We start from the raw sequence: 21,548 nt of genomic DNA, 5'->3' as shown, positions 1-21,548 counted from the left end.
GCCCATGGCAGGGGGATGGAACTGGATGGTCTTCAAGGTTTCTTCCAACCCCAACCATCCTGTCATTTTGTGGTTTCCACTAATGCTGAGAACTTAACAGGATGACAAAAACCTTTCCAGTGTTTGAAAAAAGCTATTTATCTAGCTTTGAGTGTCTGGGCTGGCGCACCAAAAATCTGTTGCATAGAGGTTTGAGAGAGGCTGGTTCTGCCTATGGTCATGCCAAGGGCTTTCAGCAGCTGTCCTGGTTTGAAATGAGTCTCTGAAACTCTCCTCACAGTAGGGCTGTGATTAGTGTTGGTTTGTTTAATTCAATGCAATCTTCGACTCGCAAACGCTGGGATAAAGTCAGTGCAGAATTAAAAAAAAAAAAACAAAACAAAAAAAAACCGCGGGAGGCTGGCGGCTGGCACGGGGGCCGAGCCGAACCGAGCCGAGCCGGGCAGGACGGAGCGATCCCCTCCGGCAAAAAAAAAAAAAAAAAAAAAAAAAACCGGGGGGGGGCGGGGGGCGGGCGGGGGGCCCGAGCCGAGCCGAGCCGAGCCGGGCCGGGCAGGACGGAGCGACGGCAGCTCCGCCGCACGATGGCAGCTTCTGCCAAGGAACGCGGATAAAGCCGCCCTGCTGCGGCCGAGGAGCCGCGGGAACCCTCTCAGTAAAGCCTGGTGGGAAACACCGGGACAGGGCTGGTTCCACAGCGGCCGTGAGGAGCGAGGAGGATGGCAGGGCTGCCTTCAGCTCGGAGCCGTGAATCGGCCCCTGCCGGCAGCTGGGGGGGCTCCGCTGCGAGCACCCGGATCCCCTCGGGACCCTCAGGGGTGCCGGCTCCCGAGATCCCCTCGGGATCCCCCTGCTCCCCTCAGGGGTGCCGGCTCCCGGGATCCCCTCGGGATGCCCCGGATCCCCTCAGGGGTGCCGGCTTCCCGGGATCCCCTCGGGATGCCCCGGATCCCCTCAGGGGTGCCGGCTCCCGGGATCCCCCGCTCCCCTCAGGGGTGCCGGCTCCCGGGATCCCCCGGCTCCCCTCAGGGGTGCCGGCTCCCGGGATGCCCCGGATCCCCTCAGGGTGCCAGTCCCTCAGGGTCCCTCAGGGTCTCTCAGGGTCCCCCCGGGTCCCTCAGGGCCGTTGGCGGCGGCCCCGCCCATCCCAGCCACGTCTCGCGCCCGGCCCCCGCTAGCGCGCACGCGCAGGGTGCGGAGCGGCCGAGCGGGGTCGAGGGACGCGACGCGATTGGTCCGCGGCCGTGACGTATGCGGCGGGGCGGAAGTGGCGGCTCCGACCATGGTACGGGACCGGGACCGGGACAGGGACACCGGAGCGGGATCCGAGTTCGGACCGGGACCAGGGGCTCGGCCACAGGGCCGGGGGCTCGGGCCGGAGCAGGGCCTGGGCACGGGCTGTGGGATCGGGGCCGGAGCGGGACCCGCTGCCCGCAGGCCCCGGGCGCGCTCGGTGCCGGGCCAGGCCCTGCACGGCCGCGGTGCGCGGCACGGGCCGAGCTGCCGGCACCAGAGCTCGGGCCGTTCGCACGGCTGGCTGCACAGCGCTTCTCTGCCGGCAGTTCCCCTGCGGTCCCGGCACTGGCTGCCCCGCCGCTCAGGAGCAAAAGCGCTGCCCCAGCTGGCGTTACCGGGCGGGAGAACGCGCCCGGCCCGGCCGGGTGCTCCTTGCGCCCCCGGAGCAGCGGGGCTGTGGTCAGCCGGGGGCTCAGCTGCGGCTCACCAGCCCGAGCCTGCTGATCGTCTCCCATTGCACACTGTAGGCTTGTGTGTGGTTGAATTTCCACGTTCCTCCCGAATGCATTCTGGTGCTGAGGTGCCTCTGGTTTTCTGGGCCATGAGCACTGTCCCAGGCTGATTTGACAGGGGTTTTGTTTCTCTCCTGTAACCCTTTGCCTCTGCTCCACCCCAGGACAGCAGTGATGACATTGAAGATGTGTCTCTCTTTGATGCAGATGATGATGTATCCAGGAGATCCAAAAAGTCAAAAATAAGGTTGGTGGTGACAGGGGGAGTTTCTGGAATGTCTCCTCCTTGTGTCAGCTCCCAGGCAGTTATTCCCATACTTCCAGGACTCTGGATTCATGTTACGATGCTGACCCTTACCCTTGGCAGTGTCACTTGTGTGCAGGAGCTGTGACTGTCCTGTCCTTCATTCCAGGCACCCAGTGGCATCATTTTTCCACTTATTCTTCCGAGTCAGTGCCATTGTAGTTTACCTGCTCTGTGAGCTCTTAACCAGCAGCTTCATTGCCTGCATGGTGACCATCATCCTCCTCCTGTCCTGTGACTTCTGGGCTGTAAAGGTGAGTTCCCCTTGTGCCTTTAGTTGTCCTTGCCTTGCTGTGTAAAAATAACTGACAGGGATGCTCATGTCTCAGAAAAGTCATTTATTTGTGCCTCTCCCACAAAATGGTACCACAAAGCTCCCTCAAGTACTGGGGTGAGCATTGTGAAATACACTCTGACACCTCTGTGCACTTGGTTCCTTTTGCAAGTCCAGTGCAGAGCGTTTATCAGACTCCCTCCTGAGGCTGCACAGGCTTGGTCACAGCTCGGGAGCAGCACAGATCTGCCCCTTGTGCTGGGTTTCTGAGGACAGGGGTGGCTCTCCTTCTCCCAGGTGTGAGGCAGACGGGCTCCCTGGAAAGCAGCAGCCCAGGCCCTGAGCTGTGGCAGGAGTTTCTCTGGCAGAAGAGCAGAGCTCAGGGGTTCTCCTCTCTTTCAGAACGTCACAGGGCGCCTCATGGTTGGCCTTCGCTGGTGGAACCAGGTGGATGATGATGGCAGGAGTCACTGGGTGTTTGAGGCCAGGAAGGTGATTTTGCTCTAACCTTGTCTGCGTTGTGAACCCCTGGTGCTGGGAGGGGAGGTTGCACAGGGAGCTTTGCTGGGACCTCGTTTTGTGCAGGCTGCTGGATGAGCTTTTTCACTGTTGAGTTATTAAAAAGTTCTCATGATCTGGCTTAATATAGGTAATGCAAGTCTGTGGTTTTTGGAGGGAGGAAATGACTCCTTTGGCTGTTTACAAGCTTTGTAACTGAACCATGCAGGAAATGTCATTTTTCCCAAATTCTAGCCCTAATCATTCCAAGAGATTTTGATGCTGCTAACTGAACCATGCAGGAAATGTCATTTTTCCCAAATTACCCTTCTAGCCCCAAGCATTCCAAGAGGTTTTGATGCTGCTGCATCCAGTGATTCTGAGAGAAACCTGAAAAGATTCCCTGAAGTGGAAACATTTCGTGTTGCAGAGATGTCTTGTGTGATGCAGAAATTAGTCTGGGAAGCAGCCAGTGCTCTTGTATGGAGGGAAATCCCAGGGAGTGTGGGGATTCTGCCCTGGTTTTAAGGATGTGGGATCTGTAGGATGGAGCAGCCTGCTCACTGCCATTTCCTTTCTGTTTCAGGTGTCAGCACAAGGGGGTAAAACCTCATCAGAAGCAGAGTCCCGAATTTTCTGGCTGGGCCTGATCACCTGCCCTATGATCTGGGTGATCTTTGCCTTCAGTGCTCTCTTCTCTTTCAAAGTGAAGTGGTTGGTGAGTGCCCCCTGAGCCCCACGGTGGCTCTGCCCCCTGTGAGCCAGGAGTGGCAGCTGCTGATGCTTCTCCCTGTCACAGGCAGTGGTGGTGATGGGGGTGGTGCTGCAGGGAGCCAACCTCTACGGCTACGTCAGGTGTAAGGTTGGCAGCAGGAAGAACCTGACCAGCATGGCAACCAGCTACCTGGGGAAGCAGTTCCTGCGGCAGGTGAGGCCTCCAGGGCTCTGCATCCCTGGGGAAAGCCAGAGGGGCTGGTTGGTGTTCTGGGCTGTGCGTGGGACCCTTCCCTCGCTGCTGCTTGGGAGCCTGAGCCCCGTTAATTAAGGCTCAAGCACTGCTGATTGCTGCCAGCCAGCCCCACGTGCAGTGCTGTGGCATTGGCTGGTGCCATGGGCAATGCCATGGGGATTTCTGGAACGTGGCTGGTGTGCTGGGAGTGACAGCTGGCTGAAAGGGCTGCCCCTGCCCTTCGTGTTCTCACCCACCTCCACCCAGCTCTGCCTTTCAGCAGCTCCTGTTCTCCCCCAGCTCTGGCTTTCCTCCTTCCAGGAAAGGGAGCAAATGTTCCAGCAGGAACAGCCACCCCATCCCACCCCACTGCTGCTGGACTGCCTTTTCTGGTGACTCTGGCAGAGGTGTTCTGGCTGTCATGGGTTCACAGATACTTGCTGTAATTACTGCCACTACTGTGATCAGAAGCTCAAACACCGATGACCTTGCTGGGCACTCTGTGCTGGGCCCATCCTGTTCTTGGCTTGCTCCTGAGTTCTTGTACCTGGCAGGGGTTACCCAGATGCCCAGGCCAGTCTCAGGCTCTGGCAGAAATGAATGTTGTGCCCCCAAATCCCAGCAGTGGCTCACAGAGCTCTCCTGCCCTCTTTGACCTTGCCTCCTGCAGACCGTGGCTACAGAGGACCAAGCAGCATCCTGAGTGTGGTGGGAGCTCCAGCCAGGCTGCATTCCCAGCAGTGACCAATGGCGAAGTTGCTCTGAGCAATTTGGGAGCTGCACACAAGGTGTGAATCAAAAGAAGTAAATAAATTGTGCAAGACTTGAGGTTAACGCTCCTGGCAACTTATATTCCATTTTCCACTAGCAGTTTGTGTTTAAGTCTTCTCTTTAGTTTGATTAACAGTAATTAATTTGCTTAAACTTTAAATTAAAAGATAGCCTGAGTGGGTTTCATAGAGGTTTAGAACTACTGGATGAGTTTAAAAAATTTTGCTGGAGATTCTTCAGAAAAGCCATGTACGAGGTGAGCCTTGGGAACTCTCCTGCTCCTTCAGCACTTGGTGCCTGGGTGCTTTCAGCTGTGGGCAGGTTTGGCTCTTGGAGGTTGCTGCTGCTCCTGCTACAGTTCAAGGAGTGAGGTTTTGGCCCTGCATCCCTCGCTGTGACTGGAATGGCTCTGAGTGGCTGCAGTGAGGGGCAGCTGAAGGAAATGGAGCTGCTGGAAGACCCCTGAAGACCCAAGGCAGCTGCAGAAGGGGACCTGTGATCTGCCCTGGTTTCTGAAGCACTCACAGACCTGGAGAGCATCCTAAAGCCCTGTGGGAATCCTGCAGGCCTGGGCCTGTCTGGAGAGAGAGAGGAAGAGCAGAAGCAGTTTCCAGGGAAGGCTGCACCCCGTTCCAGGCGGGGGCTGTGAGAGCAGCACCCTGCCTGGCCTGTCACACCGAGGTGACAGGGCTCCATGGGGTGTCCTGGAGGGGACACTGGGGCCATGGGGCCGCTCCTCAGGCCAGCAGGCTGTGGGGATGTGAGTTCCTGGCACAGGGGTGGCACTGGCACGGTGTCACCCTCCTGCAGACCAGCTCTGTGCTGTCCCTGAGCTCCCCCAGGAGTCTGAGCTGGGGACAGCCCTGGGTGGGGTGGCAGTGCTGTGCTCTGAGCTCATCCCTGCAGAGGGCCAGCTCCTCTCTGGGGCTGTGTCCCTGGAGCTTGTGCTGAACGTTCTGGTCAGGAATTGCGAGTGAAGAATTTACGTGGTGGTTTCTTTTTGACTGCTGGGTGCTGTGAATTGTGGGGTTGCATTACCCTGGTTCCTCTCCCTGTGCTCTGCAGTGCTGGCAGCTGTACATTTGTTAAACTCTGGATTGGTACCTTCCTTTTGTAAATACGTATTTATAAAATCTTGAAATTAAAATGCTGCTTTGTTTAACCAGCCCCTTCTGTGGTTCATGGCTCAGCTTCATTTCTGCCCCATGCCCCCATCAGGCACCTTTAGCAGGAGTTCATTGTCCATGTAAACTGTTCCTGCAGCTGTGGCTCAGTTCTGTCAGGCAGGGCTCTGCAGTTCTCCCTGGGCACACCCTGCCCCAGCTGCTGGAGCTGTCACCACACGGAGCTGAAGCTGTTGTCTCCCCAGGGCTCATCTCAGAGGTGCCCCGTGCTCAGCCCCACGCCAGAGGAACTTCAGTCCCCGTTTCCATCCCTGGGATCAGTCATTTCTAGGGCATCAGTGTGAAGAGGCCAAATTCAGTCGAACCCCCAGGTACAGACCCTGCAGCACGTGGGCCGTGCAGGTCCTGCAGGGAGGAGAGGGAGTCCTGCTGCTGCAGCCCTGCCAGCCCCTGCTCGCTGCTGGCCCAGGGGCTGGCACAGCTCCAGCCACCAGCTGCTGCTCCAGAATGTGTTACAAGGCTTGGACTCGATGTTTATTCACCTGCTGCCAAAGCTCCCCCCAGACTCCTGGAAAACAGGGCTTTTCTGGAAGTGCAGTTTATTTAACCAAGGACAGAGGCGTTTCTTAAGAGGTGCCTTTAAATAGAGCCTTCTTTGGGTTATTTTTAGCTCTTGGCAAACATTCAGGCTTTTGGCTTCTGAGAAACTGGCAGATTATTGCATTCCTGTCATGGATCAGAACCAAATTTCTTATCTGTGCTGCAGTTGGGTGTGAGGCTGGTTTGATTCTCACTCGCTGTGTGCCGGGGTTTCCTGGGGAGCAGGAAGTGGGAGGTGCCTCGGAGCAGAGAAATTCTCTGAATGTGCTTTTTTCCACAAGCCCCGGGACTGCACACGCAGCCAGCTCCTCGAGCATCAGCTGGGTAATGCCGGCCCCACCCCAGACCTGGGTGGGGCTGAGCTCGGAGGGTTTACAGAGCAGAAACACTCCAGGAGCAATAATAATAATAAAATATTTTAAAAAATTAATAATAGTACTTTTTCCTCTGAAATAGCAAAATCTGGCTGGGATGGTGCAAGCACAGCTGGGAGTTTGGCTTGGGATTTTCCTCATCTCACAGGCACAGCCCTGCTTGGGGTCCTTGTTGGGCCAGCAAGGGAGCAGCTGGGCTAGCCAGGCCCTGGGGCACTCTGGCTGTCTGGGGAGCTCACACCGAGCACAACAGCACTTGTCACCGGGTGAAAAGTGGAATTTTGAGGATTTTTACCACAGGGGTCTAGGAGGCTTGGACATTGTCCCATGCTTCTTCCTTCTTCCTAGCCTCCATCTTCTTGGTGATGGTGGCACATTTGGATTGCCCTGAAGCAGAAGTAGACAGTCTAACATAGATGATAGGTATTGGAAAATAACTGTAAATAAAGCATATATATATGCATCTCTATAAAGGGATAGCACCGCCTCAGGGCAGGGCGGTGAGCCCTTGGCAGACCTGCAGATCAGACCTCTGAGGGTTTGAGAGAAAATACTTTAGATAATAGAAAATAAACAACCTTGTGAACACGAGCCGAAAAATCCCGACTCTTTCTTCGACCACCGGGCTGGGAAAAAGGGAATTCTTGGGTCATCCCGAAAGCAGGGAACCCGAGGGAGCAGCAGCAAACATCTGGAGCCGCACAGCTGGGCTGCCCTCCGGGCTCGGAGCCGCGCTCTGCCCCAGCGCTCTCCTGTCCAGCAGCAGAGGGAGCCCTCACCCTGTTCTTAAAGAGCAATTAAATAAATAATCATTTAAAAACCGAGCGGAGAACGTGTCCAGAGCGTGTCCCGGGATCGATCCTGCGCCCAGAGCCGCCTGCGGGCGTGGCACTGCCGCGGGCCCGGTGCCACCCCCGGTGCCCCCCCGGTGCCACCCCGGTGCCACCCCGGTGCCACCCCGGCCCCGCAGAGGGTGACACAGAGCGGCACGGCCGGGCAGGGGCAGGGCGGGATGTGAGGGATATAACGGGAACATGATTCACCGCTCTGCCTGCAGGGGCGGAGCAGCCCTGCAGCTGGAAAAAGGCAGCAAAAAGGGAATTTGCTGCCAGCGCTGTGTGTGTGGGACCGGCCGCCTCAAACAGCCCTCGGGCCCGCCCCGATCTGGGGGAACACGCTGTGATTTAATAAATGCTCCCTAGGAAAGGATTCGGCCCGGGGCCTCAGGTGGAAAAGTCCATTGAAAATCAGAGTCCAAATGGCCAAAGGAGGATTTTCCATCTGCACCCAAGTCCGTAGCAAATACAGGCATTTGTAGGGAGAGCTGTCATCCTGCAAGGATTTCTGAAAAAAAGGAGAAAGTCCAGGAAGGGAATGACAAATGGGAGTGGGTGGGAATGGGCTGATCCCTGGGCTGATCCCTGGGCTGATCCATGGGCTGATTTGGGAGGGACTACATGAATTTTTGACCTTCAGTGCTTGCTTAACTTAGTCTCAACACCACCCAAGGTGTGGAAGCAGCAGGAACCTTGCAATTCCCTCAGGGAATAACTCCCAGCTCTGCCCCCTGAGCATCCTCCCCTGGTGGAGCATCCTCAGCCCCAGATGTGAACCCACAGCTCAGGTCTCTCCTGCTCTAAATATGTACCAGGAGGAAATTCCAGCCCTGGCCCCTCTTGGCAGAGCTCTCGGCTCTGCTCTCGTGGTTTGAGCCGCAGGACCTCTGACTTCCAGCTGCAAAAATCTTGTAGTTACACAAGAGGAAGCAGCCCAGCTCATGTGCACGGGAATTATCCCGTGTCCTGAAGCTCTGCCGGGCCTGGAAGCCATCTGTGTGACCCTTCCCGGGGTCGGGGGGGAGACATTCCGTCTTTCCTGTGTCATTCCGAAGAAAAGCCAAAATCTGGCTGCTGCTCGCAGCCCTGGCAGGCGCTGGGCCCGTGTGTGGGACACTCTGAGCTGTTTTCCTCAAATGTGATTTAGCAACGCCCAAGCGCGTCCAGCCGGGAGCCGCCGGATCCCGCGGATGTGTCGGGGCCTTCAAGGAAAGGGAATAAAAAATGAGCCCAGCTCAAGGGCTGGAGCCTTGGAAGTCTGCAGGACTCAGCAGCTGCGAGGGGAAATGGTGACGACCTCGCTGTCTGGAGGGAATTGGAAGCATGGACGTGGATCCAAGCTGTGGGAGCACTCCTGGACACAGAGATGTGGAATTTACTGCAATTTATTGCCATTCCTGACCTGTATTTGCTGGTAGCTGAACAGTGTCACTCACTGACAGCCAGAGAAGGTTCCAATTAACTGATTTCACTTTCAGTAGTTTGTTCAAACCAGCCCCATACAGGTGAAATCAAATCCATCCCATTTTAAGCCCTGGAGCAGCCCTCAGCACACCCCCACATCCAAGGGGTCTGTCCCAGGAGCTCTCAGCAGGTGGGTTTGGTGTGTCCAGCTCCAGGTGTGACAAACCACCCCCAAAGAGCCTGATCTGTCAGAACAGAATAGAAATTACTTCTCATATTTCATTACTGGAGTTGGAGCTCGGTGTCTCCTCACTGCCACTCTCCTTCCCACCAACAAAAACGTGTGCCAGCACTGTGCAGATAAACCAGAAATAAACTGATCCCAGGAGAGGCTCTGTCCCTGCTCCTGGGGTGGGGTCTTGGGGGAACACCTGGCAGGCTGTGCAAATAAACCAGAAATAAACTGATCCCAGGAGAGGCTCTGTCCCTGCTCCTGGGGTGGGGTCTTGGGGGAACACCTGGCAGGCTGTGTAGCTCCACCACAGGGAGGGTCACTGTGGTTCTCTGTGTGGAACCAAGGCAAAGCCATGGAGCAGGAGCTTTTCATGCTGACACTGCCCAGGATGGGGTGGAAGGCCAGGCTCTGTCCTCAGGCAGGGTGGGACACGAGGCCAATGTGACCATGGGTGACAAAGCTCCCTGCCCCTGCCAGAGGGTGCCAGGGCCTTGTCTGAGCCCCCCAAACCTTCTCCCGACCCATCCTTTGGAGCTGGCCCTGCTGAGATGGGCTGGGGAGTCCCAACCTGGGCTTGGCTCCCCCAGAACAGACCCAAGCTGTGAATGGGGCCAGGGCTGGCACAGGAATTCCTGCAGGGATGAATTCCTGCAGGGAATTCCAGCAGCCTGAGGAGGAGGGGAGGCAGTGGCCCTGGCTGCTTCCTGAGCTCCGCGCTCCCTGACAGGAAAAGCAGAGCCTGCCCTGCCAGGGCTGGGGCTGCTGTGCTGTGCCGGGAGAGGCTGGAGCTGTCCGAGCCCTCGCTGGGACAGCTCCCACCGCTCCCTCCCGCCCCAGGAACGCCGGGGTGACTCAGATTTCCCGGAGATGCTCTTATCTCCTCCTGCCCGTCCCCAGCGTGCTGGGCTTTCCTGTGCATCCCACAGGCTCCAGAGCAGGGGCAGCCCAGGGAGAGCTGGGGTCGGGGCAGGTCTGTGCCCCCAGCTCGGTTCTCCTGCAGGGAAAGGCCACGTGGAGCTGGGCATGGCTGAGCAATCCCACCCTGGGACCCCTCCCCAGAGCTCAGCCCAGCGCTGAGGGTCTCTTAACCAGGCAGAGGAGGAGGAATGTGTGTCATGCTGGACGGAAAGGGATTTTTTGGGACTCTGGTGAGATGTGATTCCAGGGAAGGAATGACTCGGAGGTGGCTCCACAGGCATTTCCCTGTGTATCCCTCACAGAACAAGCATCCCTGGCTGTAAACAATAAATCCTGGAAATTGTTCCACTCTGCCTGCACACCCCAAAGGCATCTGGAAAGGAGCCCAGCCCTGAGGAGGATGGGCAGGCCACGCTGAGTGTCCGGCTCTGCAGGGACAGGGGCTTGGTGGAAGTGACACAGCGTTTGGCCCAGCCCGGCCGGATTCGTGTCACACCAGGAGTGGCCTTGACTCCCTGTCCTGCCAGAGCCCAGCCTGGAGCTGGGCTGCCTCAGGTTGTCCTCACGCTGCTTTTTCCAGAGCAGGGCTCTTCCCAGGGCAGGGGGCTCCCAGAGGAAGGGATTATTCATTTCCAGGAACGCTTGAACCAGTGGGAGCTCCTGGAATCCTCCTCAGTGATGTGTTTCCACTGGGGCTGGGGAGCCTCTCGAGCCAGGGCTGTTTCCATGACTGCAGGGAATTCATCCCCTTGGAAGCCTCTTCCCTGAGCTCCCTTACAGCAGGACAAGCCCAGGACCTGTGCCCCAGCCTGCCACAGAGCAACCACAAACCAAAACCCCTCCTCTTCCTTGTTCTGAGCCTGCATCCCCTGCTCTGCTTAGCACGGCCTTGGGGGGCTCTTTGGGACTTTGGGAGCTGCTCCCTTCAGTCCCTGCTGCTCTCATCCCTCTGGGACGGGCTGGCAGCATCCCGAGCAGGAAACCTGCAGTTTTCCATGGGGAATCGCCTCCTGCTCAGCTCTGATCTCTCCTCCTCCCCTCTGCCCTTGTCCCTGAGCTGGGGGAGCTGGGTGCACGCTGCAGCTCCAGCAGGGCGGGGACACGCTGGGGCCGGGACAGGAGTGAGCTCAGCCGGCCCGGCAGGATCCCTGGGAGTGCCAAAGCTGCTTTAGTGACAGGCTCTGAGCAAACTGTCACCGCCCAGGGGCTCCTCTGCAGGACCCCCGAAAGAGGGATGGAGGTGCCAGGCCATGCCAGGAGCTGCCAGGGATGGGGATGGTGACAGCTCGTGTGCCCCCCAGCTCTGCCCACCCGTGCGAGGGCGGCCCTGGGCGCAGATCAGCCCCGCTCCCCGGGTGGTTTGGGTGGAGTTCCTCGGCTCGCCTGCATGTGCTGGTTTCTCCTGCTGCCTTTTTGGGAGCATCCTCCCTTGTTGTCCCACCTCGGCCATTCCAGCTCCCGCCCTCTGCCCCTGCCCTCCCCTCCTGCTCTCTGACTGCACCGCTCAGGATTGCGATGATGAAAATCCGCCCTTAAATACGACAAAGATGTGCTGTGCCTCCTCCGAGTGCGGCTCCGCCTGCCCTCCTCTGGGAACACGGCGGGGTCGCAGGCTGTCACCGCCGGGGGAGCCGCTCCGGGCGCTGCCAGCGCTGGGCACTGCCCGCTGTGAGCGGTGCCCGCTTTGGGCATTGCCCGATGTGAGCTCTCCCTGCCCTGGGCACTGCCGGCTGTGAGCGCTCCCTGCTCTAGGCGCTGCCCGCTCCGGGCACTGCCCGCTCTGGGCGCTGCCTGCGCTGGGCATTGCCCGATGTGAGCGCTCCCTGCTCCGGGCGCTGCCCGCTCCGGGCACTGCCCGCTCTGGGCTCTGCCCGTTCTGGGCGCTCCCTGCTCCGGGCGCTGCCCGTTCTGGGCGCTCCCTGCTCCGGGCGCTGCTCGCTCTGGCCCCGGGCTGGGAGCGGAGCGGGCAGTGCCTGGGTGGTCCCGCTGTCCCTCCCTGCCCCAGGCATCCCCCGGGGCTCTCGTGGCACTCAGGCTCCATTACACACTCCCCAGGCTCGCTGCTCGCTGCCAGAGACGTTACTCAACGCAGACACCGCCAGCGGCCAAATCCCGTCCAGCGCAGCCGGGCCGGGGCAACGCCCGGGCCCGCGGGAGCCCTCGGCACCTGCTGCAGGTGAAACTCGGCTCCTGCCGCCAGGGCTCCGTGTTCCAGCGGGAAAAACTGTCCTGGGCCTGCAGGGCACGGCACAGACGGGGGCTGCAGGAGAGCTGCTCCCTCCTGTCCCCTCGTGTGCCCCACACGGGCACCAGGAGGGCAAGGACCCGGGCAGAGCACACTGAGCCCCGCACTGCAGCACGGCAGGAGGATCAGGCACAGGATGGAATCCCCGGAACCCCCTGGTGACCGGGCTCCTCCTGCCGATTGTCCTAAGGAGCAAGCTGGAAGCTCCGGGAGGGATCACAAGCTCCAGTTTGCTGTAAAAAGCAAACTGGAGGCTCTGGGAGGGATCACAAGTTCCCCCAGGCTTTGTGCAGAAAGCCTCCATGAGGTCACCCCATTCCTGCTCTTGCAAGACTCTTCCCCCTGTGGATCTGTGCAGGGCAGGATCTGCCCTGAATCCAACTCCGGCTCCAGCAGCTCCTGGGGCTGGGCTGGAGGATTTTAAAATACATGGAGATAAAAGCAGAATCTTCAGAAGGGTCTGTGAGGTGACACACAAGCAGCACTGAGCCAGGGCAGTGCCCCGTGGCTGTGCCAGTGCTGCTCTGGCCCCTCTGCAGGGACAGCAGCCCTGCCCGGGTATGGGCTCAGAGCCAGGCTACCAGCAGCACCTGAGCTCTTGTTTCATGGCTAAGAACAGTTTTTGTAGGACCCAGGACACGGGACCCGCACTGCCACCCTGGGGATTCCTGTAGGATTTGTGCCAGCTGCCCAGGAAATGGCACATCCTGGTGGAGAGGTGACCAGGGGACAGAGACATTGCAGAGACAGATGAGGCTGTACAAGGGCCGTGCACAGGACAACAGGAACAGCAGGAGACAGCCAGGCTGATTTCAGGCTGGTTTCCTAAGGAAACGAACCCGGGAGCACCGAGTGCCCTGGGAGCCCCCAGAGCACCGGGCTGACCCAGCTGGAGCCCAGCAGAGGAGACCAACACCTTAAAAACCCCTTTTAGGGTGTGCGGGGGTGGCTGGGTTGAGCCCAGCTGGTGGCACTGACTGAGGGGTGGCTCTGGGGGACAAAAGCAGCTGGGCTGGGGGTGCTTTGTGCTGTCACAGGCACCCGGCACTGGCTGCGTTCCTGGGCGTCTCCCGCGCCCTTGGTTCCAGCAGCCGCTGCCCTGCCCAGTGCTCGGCTGTGGGATCCAGGTACCGGGGGGAAACGGGGCTGGGGAGGCTGGCACCCGAGAGGGGAGAGGGAGCCGAGCCCGGGCAGCCAGCAGCGACACAGAGCGTGTAGGAAAGGAGCCCCAGGAGGGTCTGCACCCCGGCCTGTGGCCTCTGCCCAGCTCCCAGCTTGGCCAGCTGGCCCCGTGTCTCGTTCTGTACCCCACTGTAGATTCAGTGAGACACATGGCGAGTTTTTTAAAGAAAATCCTGGAGCCATCCGAAGAGGATGCATTTGACCACTTGACCTGGATGGAAAAGCCTTCTGTCATCAACATCTCCGGGGGCCTGAGCTCAGGTGAGGGCGGCGATGGGCACGGGAGATGGGCAGGGTTACAGCAGAGCACCCCCAGCCTGGGCATTTCCCTCTCGCTGCTCTCCTGCTAAACCTTAGGGGACGAGGGGTGTGTGTTCCTCAGGGAGCTGCTCTGTGCCCCCTCCCAGGTTTGCCGGGTCCCTGGGCAGTGGTGCTGGAGAGACAGAGGGCCCTGCTGTGTGCAGACAGACAGACAGACAGGAGCGTGCTGTGCGCACCTGGAGCCCTGCCAGGGGAACATGGAAAGCAGATGTTGGACTGGGACCTGCTGGAGAGGCCGCGGGCCTCGCTTCCTCCCGTGCCTCTGTGGTCAGGGCTGGAGCCGGGAGCTCCGGGGGGCTCGGGGCAGCCTGAGGGGAATGGCAATGTCTGCTCTGGGGGGCTCGGGGCAGCCTGAGGGGAATGGGAATGTCTGCTCTGGGGGCTCAGTGCAGCCCTGGCTGAGGGGAATGGGAATGTCTGCTCTGGGGGGCTCAGTGCAACCCTGAGGGGAATGGGAATGCCTACTCTGGGGGGCTCAGTGCAGTCCTTGCTGAAGGGAATGTCTGCTCTGGGGGGTTCGGTGCAGTCCTTGCTGAGGGCAATGTCTGCTCCCTGCTCTCCCGGGCTCGGTGCAGCCCTGGCCCAGGGCAATGTCTGCTCCCTGCTCTCGTGGTGTTCACAGAGTGCGGGAACAGCCAGGAGCCCTGTCACAGAGGGGCTGAGGCACCATCAGGAGCTGAGGTGCTCGCACTGCTGTTCCTGTTCCTGGAGTGGCTCTCAGCCCTGGCCCAGGGCAATGTCTGCTCCCTGCTCTCGTGGTGTCCACAGAGTGTGGGAACAGCCAGGAGCCCCGTCACAGAGGGGAACAGCTCGCACTGCTGTTCCCTGTTCCTGGAGCGGCTCGGGGTTCCCCTGGGTGGCAGCTGGGTGTGGGTCCCTCTCAGAGTCCACCCTGCCCACCCAGACCAGCCCTGCTCCTCCTTTGGGGGCAGCACTGGCGATCTGGGCCCTTCCCCATGGGTTTGGGCAGAGCCTCACATCCCTTTGAACTTCCCAAAGAAATATCCCAGTGGGCGATGGGTGAGATCCCAGCTGGGCTCCACCAACCTCCCTGACTTCCACCAGCCAAGGACTGGGAATTCTCTCCCTTCTCCTTTGTCCTTTGCTGTGTCACCTCGTGCTTGCTCAGCAGCTGTGGGGTGAGCAGTAGGGGATGTATCTGCCCCATGGAAAAGGATCCCAGTTCAAGGCTCTGCAGACATTCCCGTTCCTGCCAGCCCTGGCTCCTGCAGCTCAGATGTGGCAAGGAGCAGTTCCTGCAGCACAGGAGGTGTCTGGGGGAGCTGGAAGCCTTTCTGCAGCTTGAGATTTCTCTGCTCTCAACAGGAAAAAAAAGAACATGCAGGAATTTTATTCTGTCTCGCCCATAGGCTCTGCTTGCGAATTTCCAAGGGGGTTTGATGGTTCAGGGCTGGAGAGAGCAGACAAAGGTTGCTGCAGGGAGGAGGGATCCGTTTTGCTGAGCAGGAAATCTTCAGTGGAGTGATTTTGCTCTTGGAGTGAGGAGCAGCCCTATTGGGAAATCCACTGGAGAGGATGTTCTGAGGGACTTGTGCCTTTGCTGTCCAGGCCATGTGTGCAGCTGGAGCAGCCCCAGCCCTGGCTGACTGTCAGGGCAGATTAGGGAAACTAATTGGATCCAAATGCCCTGATGTGGCTCCTCTGGCTGTGGAGTCTCTGAGACCCAAGGGGTGATTTGAGGTGTTAAATGGCTCTTGTGTGGGGCTGAGTCCCACAGGTGAGGGCCTGCATGTGTCTGATGGCTCGGGCAGGACTTTTCTCTGGAAAAGAAAACCATTCTGGAGGGGATTAACCTTTTGCTGAGGAAACTCTTGCCAAGGGTGTGTCACTGTTGGCAAGAAAAATCTCTGGATGCTCTTGGACATAGTGGTCTGTGCTTTCATTTGAGGGTGCCTCTGGTTTTGGGATTCAGGCACTTTATGGAGTGTTAATCCGATACATCCCTTTCCTACAGCTCAGGGAAGGGGCAGGGTGGGGAGGGCACTCGGTTTGATGTTCTTGGCCTTTGCCCTCCTTGCCCCTGGGAAGATCGTTGTGATTTCCACTTCCATGTCCCATGCAATGGAGAGGAGAGCTGAGCTGAGCTGTTCTCCAGGCAGGGACTCCCTGCGAGGTTTCCTTGAGTGATTGTCCTGGGGAGGACACTCCCGTTTCTGGGACACCCGTGCTCCCCGTGCCCAGGCTCCTTTGGTGGGGGTGTCTCCTGGAAATCCCATCCCATTCATGCAGGAATGTGTGAGGGATGCAGGGAAGAGCAAGCAGAGCTCTTGGGGACACTCGCAGAGAAGCAGAGCGCGGGTTTCACTGTGGGTGGCTGATCTGAGGGTTTCCCTGTGCCATGCGTGTCCTGCTGGCCCCTCTGTCCCCAGCAGCTCCTGCTGGCCTGTGGTGTGTCCAGGGCTGAGCCGGAGCAGGCTGTGCACAGCATCTCCTCTGGGCAGGAGGGTGAGCAGCTCCTCCAGAAATCGCCACAAAGCTCCTTGGGTCGGTCTGGGTGGCTGCAGGACCCTGGGAATGCTGCTTTCCCTTCTGGCGAGCTGTGGTGTGGAAATGGGGAGGGTTTCCTGTGCTGAGCGAGGCTGGGGGCTGACAGAGAGCTGCTGCTGGTGGCAGGTACAGACAGGGTCACACGAGTGGTGACACGAGTGGTGACACAGGGCTCTGAGTGTTCCCCTGATGACAGGGCTGTTCGCAGCTCCTGTTGCTTGTCAGCAGTGCCTTCCCAGCTCGGGACCCAGGGCGAGGCTGGGTCAGGGAAGGGCTGCTCAGCACAAAGCCCCCTGCCTCGGGAGAGGGCTCCTCTGGCTCCGGGACATTCCCAAAGCAATCCAGGGCTGTCCTCCCCTCTCCGAGATAAATGGGTCTGGGTCTGAGACACCCACCAGGGACAGGGAGTAGGAAAGTGATGTCACCCAGGCGTCAGATCACTCAGGTCATTCAGGGAGGCTCCCAAAAACACACAGCCCCTACCAGAACTCAGCAACCACAACTCCTTAAGGGAATTTCTTCTCTGGATGTGTAAATTTTATTTTTATCCTCGTGTACAGCTGCTGCTCCAGCAGAAGCTCTGGGGACCCCGGGGCTGGGGGGATCTGGGCAGGGGGAAAACAGAAAGGAGGGACTGGTGCAGCTGAAGCACTGCAGAAGGTCATTTAATGAAACAATAAATGTGACAGCCCCGGGGATAATCCATGTGCAGGCCAGGCTCGTGTGCTCCAGCCCTGCCCGGGTTATATTTGGTGGTGGGTCTGGGCAGGGTTTCCTTTCCTGCCCTCGTGTTTGCTGTGCAGGAATGAGGGACTGGGGAGCCCCTCCTGGCTTTCCTGGGGACGGGCAGGGGGAGGCTCCCTCGCCAAGGAGGGGGAACTGTGCAGAGATGGCTCTGCTTGGACACTGAATGTTCCTGTCTCACATTTCTGGCGTGGCAGGGAGGTGTCGCAGCCCTGCAGCATCTTCCTGCTAAAAACAGCTGCTGTCCCTGCCCCGCTCGTGGTGTCCAGGACAGTTTGTGTCCAGAGGCCCCTCCCGGGAATGTGGGGTGGGGCAGGCTGTGTGCTGGGCTGCCATGGCACGCACCCCAGGGACTCGGGGCTGGCGTGACCTTGTCTGTCCTCCCCTGCTCCGCGGACAGCCTGCCCAGGCCGGGGTGGCATCCCCATCCCTCGGGGTTTAGCAGCTGTGCATGTGACACTTGGGGACAGGGTGCAGGGGTGGCCTTGGCAGCGCTGAGGGAACGGCTGGACTCGGTGACCTTGGGGGGCTTTTCCAGGTTAATTCCATGAATCTTTGCTTTCAAAGGGCCGGGTAGCTCAGGCAGGGCTGGGGTTTGAAACGCTGAGTGCAGCAGAGCCAAAAGCCTGGAGCTGCCCGGATGGGAGGGAATTCTGTGCTGGAGCAGTGCTGCTGGCCCGGAGCTCGGGAGATGTTTGGGCAGTGACATCTGCCGGGGCTGCAGCTGGAGGGGGCTCAGCCCAGCAGGGGCCAGCCTGGGAACACGCGGGACCGGGATGAGCAGGAGCAGCCCAGCCCCGAGCCTGGAATGTCCTGCCTGGAGCACGGTGTCACTCGTCCTGTCACTTCTGCCCTCGGCCCACGTGCTGATGGGGCTGGCTGGGAATGTTTCCCTGTGCTAAGGGGAATTTCATGGCAGAATGAAAACAAACAGTGCGAGTTTTCCATTTGGAGGGATTGTTTTCACTGAAAAGTGAGATTTTCTGTTCTCTTGCCTGAACACGTTTTTGATGCAAAGTGGATGTTTTCCAGTTTTTCATCCTGTCAAAAAGTCAACAGCTCTCAGAAGCAGATTCATTCCAGCAAAATCCTTTCAGGCTGGAACTTTTTCTTCCCAACTCCTTTTCAGCCAGCTCAACTCATTTTAGCTGTTGGGGTTGGATGTCTCCTCATCTGAGTGCCTTCACACAGAAATCCTTTTCCCATATTAGAGAGCAGGATTTTAGTGAAAGCAGGAAAAGCCATAAAGCAGAAGAATCTCCATTTTGTTATTAAAAACCTGCTGGGCACTGCCCAGGCTCCCCAGGGAATGGGCACGGCCCCGAGGCTGAGCTCCAGGAGCCTTTGGGCACCCAGGGTGGGATTGTTGGGGGTCTGGGCAGGCCAGGGGCTGCGCTGGGTGATCCTGGGGGTCCCTCCAGCCCGGGCCATTCCCCGGCTGCGGTTTCCAGCAGAGCCCTGCCCTGGGAGGGCGAGGCTGCTCCCGGAGCCCTGGGGAACCCGAGCGGGTGCTCTCCAGGAGGCTTCCATCAGATGGAGCTGTGGATGTGCTCTGGGCTCCGCTGGGCTCCCCCGCAGTCCCGCGCTTACCGGAGAGCGTTCCGGGGCCGTGCGGGTGCGGGGACACGCTCCGGGCTCGCCCGGGACAGTGGGCTCTGTGTCCGTGCCAGCAGCCTTTGCTCGGAGCTGGCCCGAAACCCGCCCCGGGCTCCCGAGGGAGGGGAGGCGCGGTTGGTCCCCCCGGCGCTCGGGAGGGGAAAGCTCTGCACGCTGCAGCCCTGGCGTTAGTGGGACCCGCGTCCTGCAGGCTGCTCCGGGAAGGGATCCTGCCCGCGGGATGGGAGCCGCTGGCGCTTTCCTGCCCGCAGGGCTCGGACCAGCCCGGAGACAGCTCTGGGGGCAGGGCTGGGGTGTGGAACCTGCCCAGGTGAAGCAGGCAGGTGTCCCCAGCGCTGCTGGAGCAGCGGCACATCCTGCTCCTTGCTGGGACAGGGATGTGCAGGGACGGGGAGCTGCTGAGGGTGGGTTTGGTGTCACCCCTGGGGACAGCTCTTGGGGATGAGCAGTCCCAGGCACTCCGGTGCAGCAGCGGGCTCACTGCGGGCTGGGAGCTGCTGTCCCTTCCCAAAGGTTCCTTTCCCTTGGGCTCACACGGGCTCCCTGCAGCACCTCCAGCTGTGGGAGCTGCTGGGAGCCCTGGGGCACCCCAGGCTCTGCCCCTGAGCATGCTGGAAGCACTGGGGGCTTTGGGGGCAGGATTTTGGGGGGTCTGTGGCAGCAGCAGGGCGGGAGGCGGATGTGGAGCCACTTCTGAGCATCTTGCCCTTTGCATCCTGCTTCATCTGCATTGCAGTGCAGGGCACTGTGTCTCCCAGGGGAAAAAATGCCCAGAAATTCCACAGACCCTTCAATATGGTTTCTGTTTTACAGCGAGACAAAAAGGGGCCCTTTGTGTGAGGGCTGAAAGGAACAGCCCAGTCCCACAGCCTCCCCAAAAGCTTAATGTCAACTATTTGCCTCCTTGTGCTTTCACATAAACAAGCACTTTCTCCTGAGTTCTGTGCTCTGGTGGCTCCCCCAGCTCGGTGCTCCCTCCTTGGTGGCTCCTGTGGGACAGGCACGTCCCTGCTGCCCATCTCCCAGCCAGGAGGAGTGCAGGGGGAGTCCAGGGAAGGTGCCTAAAGCTGGGCTTGGGGAGAAGGCAGCAGAGAGCAGAGTTTAATTCAAGACTCTGCTGCTTGTCTGGCAGCAGGGATGGGCTCTTGCTTACAGATCTGAGCTGGCTGAGGCAGCAGCAGCCTGGTGAATGCCCCCTGCTCACACCAGCCTGGCCCAGCAGCTGCTCCTGCTCCAGCTGGGGCATCCCTGTCCTGCCCTGGGCTCAGGGGTTCCCCTGCCCTGGGTGCCTGTCCAAGGAGGAGCTGCCCCTGCCCTTCTGGGGTGTTTGTGGGGCCACTGGAGCGTCTGGGGTGTAGCACCAAGGATCTCTGTCCCGAGCCCACCTTCCCTTTGTGTGTGTGTCTTCTCTTCCCTTGATGAAAAGAACGAAGCAGAAGTGCAGACAGGGCTGATGTGTCTGCAGAGAGCAGAGCTGGGCTGAGAGGCAGCAGCACTGCTGTGGGTACAGCTCAGGGCTCCCAGGCTGGCTGCTGCCTGTCCCCAGGAGCGTGGCAGTGTCCCAGCAGTGGCACAGTGTCCCAGCGGTGGCACAGTGTCCCAGGGGATGCTCTGTGTGTCTCTGCTGCTGGGGGATCCCTCACACTCACTCCTCTTCCCCCGGCGCTTTCCAGCCTGGGCTGGTTTTGGGGGTGGTCCCAGAATCTGAGCGTGGCTCCTGGGCTTGGTGAGGGCAGCGCTTGCTCTGGAGAGGGGTGAGGGGGATGTGATCCACAGGGATGCATTCCCACCTCAGCACCTGCTGGGAAGTGTTTGGGAGTGTGTGCCCCCTGGCCTGGGGTGGGACTGTGGCTAATCAGCCACCCCAGTTTGCCCTGGCTCTGTGCCCAGTGGATCCAAAGGCCCTGAAGGTACTGCATGGGCACTTGTCCACTCCACCTGATGATGGATCCAGCCTGCCCTGGAATAAACAGGAATAAAATCCTTGTTGAGCTATTTGTTCCTTCTGGTGGCTTTTCACTGCAGCCCTAGCACCTAGACAAGGTTTTTCACCTTCCCTGGAATCTGTCACAGGATCCTGACTTCCCAAATCTGCCGTGCTGCCTCTTCTGTTGCTCTGTTCCTGCTCCTCCCCTTCCAGAGGCTGTGCTCCTCTCTTTCCATCTTCATCACCCAGTCCACACACACAGGGAGGAGCTTGGCTTGGAGCTGCTCGTGGACAGCTTCAAACAGTAGAACCAGATGAATGAATAAAGGGCATTTTTGTTGCTCTTATCCTTTCATCAGCTTGATTTGGTTCCCAGCAGTTGATTTTGCAATTGCTGTTCCATCTTTGTGCTTAGGGTCAAATTAAAATCCTGCTGGAGATGGGAGCAAAGTGCTGTGGAGTTGTACGGGACAAGGAAGGGCTGAATTCTGCTTCTGGCAGAGGAGCACTTGGTGCTGCTCATTGTGCTGAGGTTGGAGAACCCTTGGATGGGAGCCCTGGGGGCAGGAAGTCTCTTCCTGAGGCTCCCCCAGGCAGGCAGGCTAGGCAGGTAAAATGCAGCATGAGGATGTTCCCAGAAGTGCCTGTGAGCCTTCTTGGCCCCCAGGCTGTGGGGCAGCAGGGACATCAGCTGCTCCAGGGGTTTCCTGTGCTTCTGCTTGCTTGGAGGAGGAGATGTTTGTGTCAATGAAAACCCTGTGTCAGTGGGATTGCAGGGTCATTAATGCTGGAAAAGGACTTAAGGTGACTCCAGCCATGGATCTCACAGTGCCACCTTCACCCCAGGGCCCCGCTCTGAGTGCTGTGGTCTGGAGGGGACAGCAGGGACCCTGTCCTGTTCCTGGAGGGGCTGCAGGGACCCTGTCCTGTTCCTGGAGGGGACAGCAGGGACCCTGTCCTGGGCCTGGA

At 59.2% G+C, this 21,548-nt stretch overlaps 1 protein-coding gene across 1 annotated transcript; it reads left to right on the top strand.

Annotated features, from left to right (window-relative positions):
* Window positions 1-1,203: 1,203 nt before the first annotated feature.
* On the top strand, window positions 1,204-5,713 carry LOC120499728 (Golgi apparatus membrane protein TVP23 homolog B-like). The gene is made up of 7 exons (XM_039703758.1): window positions 1,204-1,285; window positions 1,913-1,995; window positions 2,162-2,306; window positions 2,729-2,818; window positions 3,411-3,542; window positions 3,624-3,752; window positions 4,444-5,713. The coding sequence occupies exons 1-7, from the start codon at window positions 1,283-1,285 to the stop codon at window positions 4,474-4,476; spliced, it is 615 nt and encodes a 204-aa protein (XP_039559692.1). The 5' UTR covers window positions 1,204-1,282; the 3' UTR covers window positions 4,477-5,713.
* Window positions 5,714-21,548: the final 15,835 nt, after the last annotated feature.

The sequence above is a fragment of the Passer montanus genome, unplaced genomic scaffold (genome assembly GCF_014805655.1).
Source record: "Passer montanus isolate IOZ18808 unplaced genomic scaffold, ASM1480565v1 scaffold168, whole genome shotgun sequence".
NCBI lineage: Eukaryota > Metazoa > Chordata > Aves > Passeriformes > Passeridae > Passer > Passer montanus.
Note: the sequence above shows the minus strand (reverse complement) of the source record. Positions and strands in the feature narration are given on the sequence as shown.

Bases quoted from the DNA above. Each gene is read 5' to 3' on its own strand.
- LOC120499728 (XM_039703758.1), top strand. The intron at 1,996-2,161 runs GTTGGTGGTGAC...CCTTCATTCCAG, and splicing joins TCCAAAAAGTCAAAAATAAG to GCACCCAGTGGCATCATTTT. The intron at 2,819-3,410 runs GTGATTTTGCTC...TTTCTGTTTCAG, and splicing joins GGGTGTTTGAGGCCAGGAAG to GTGTCAGCACAAGGGGGTAA.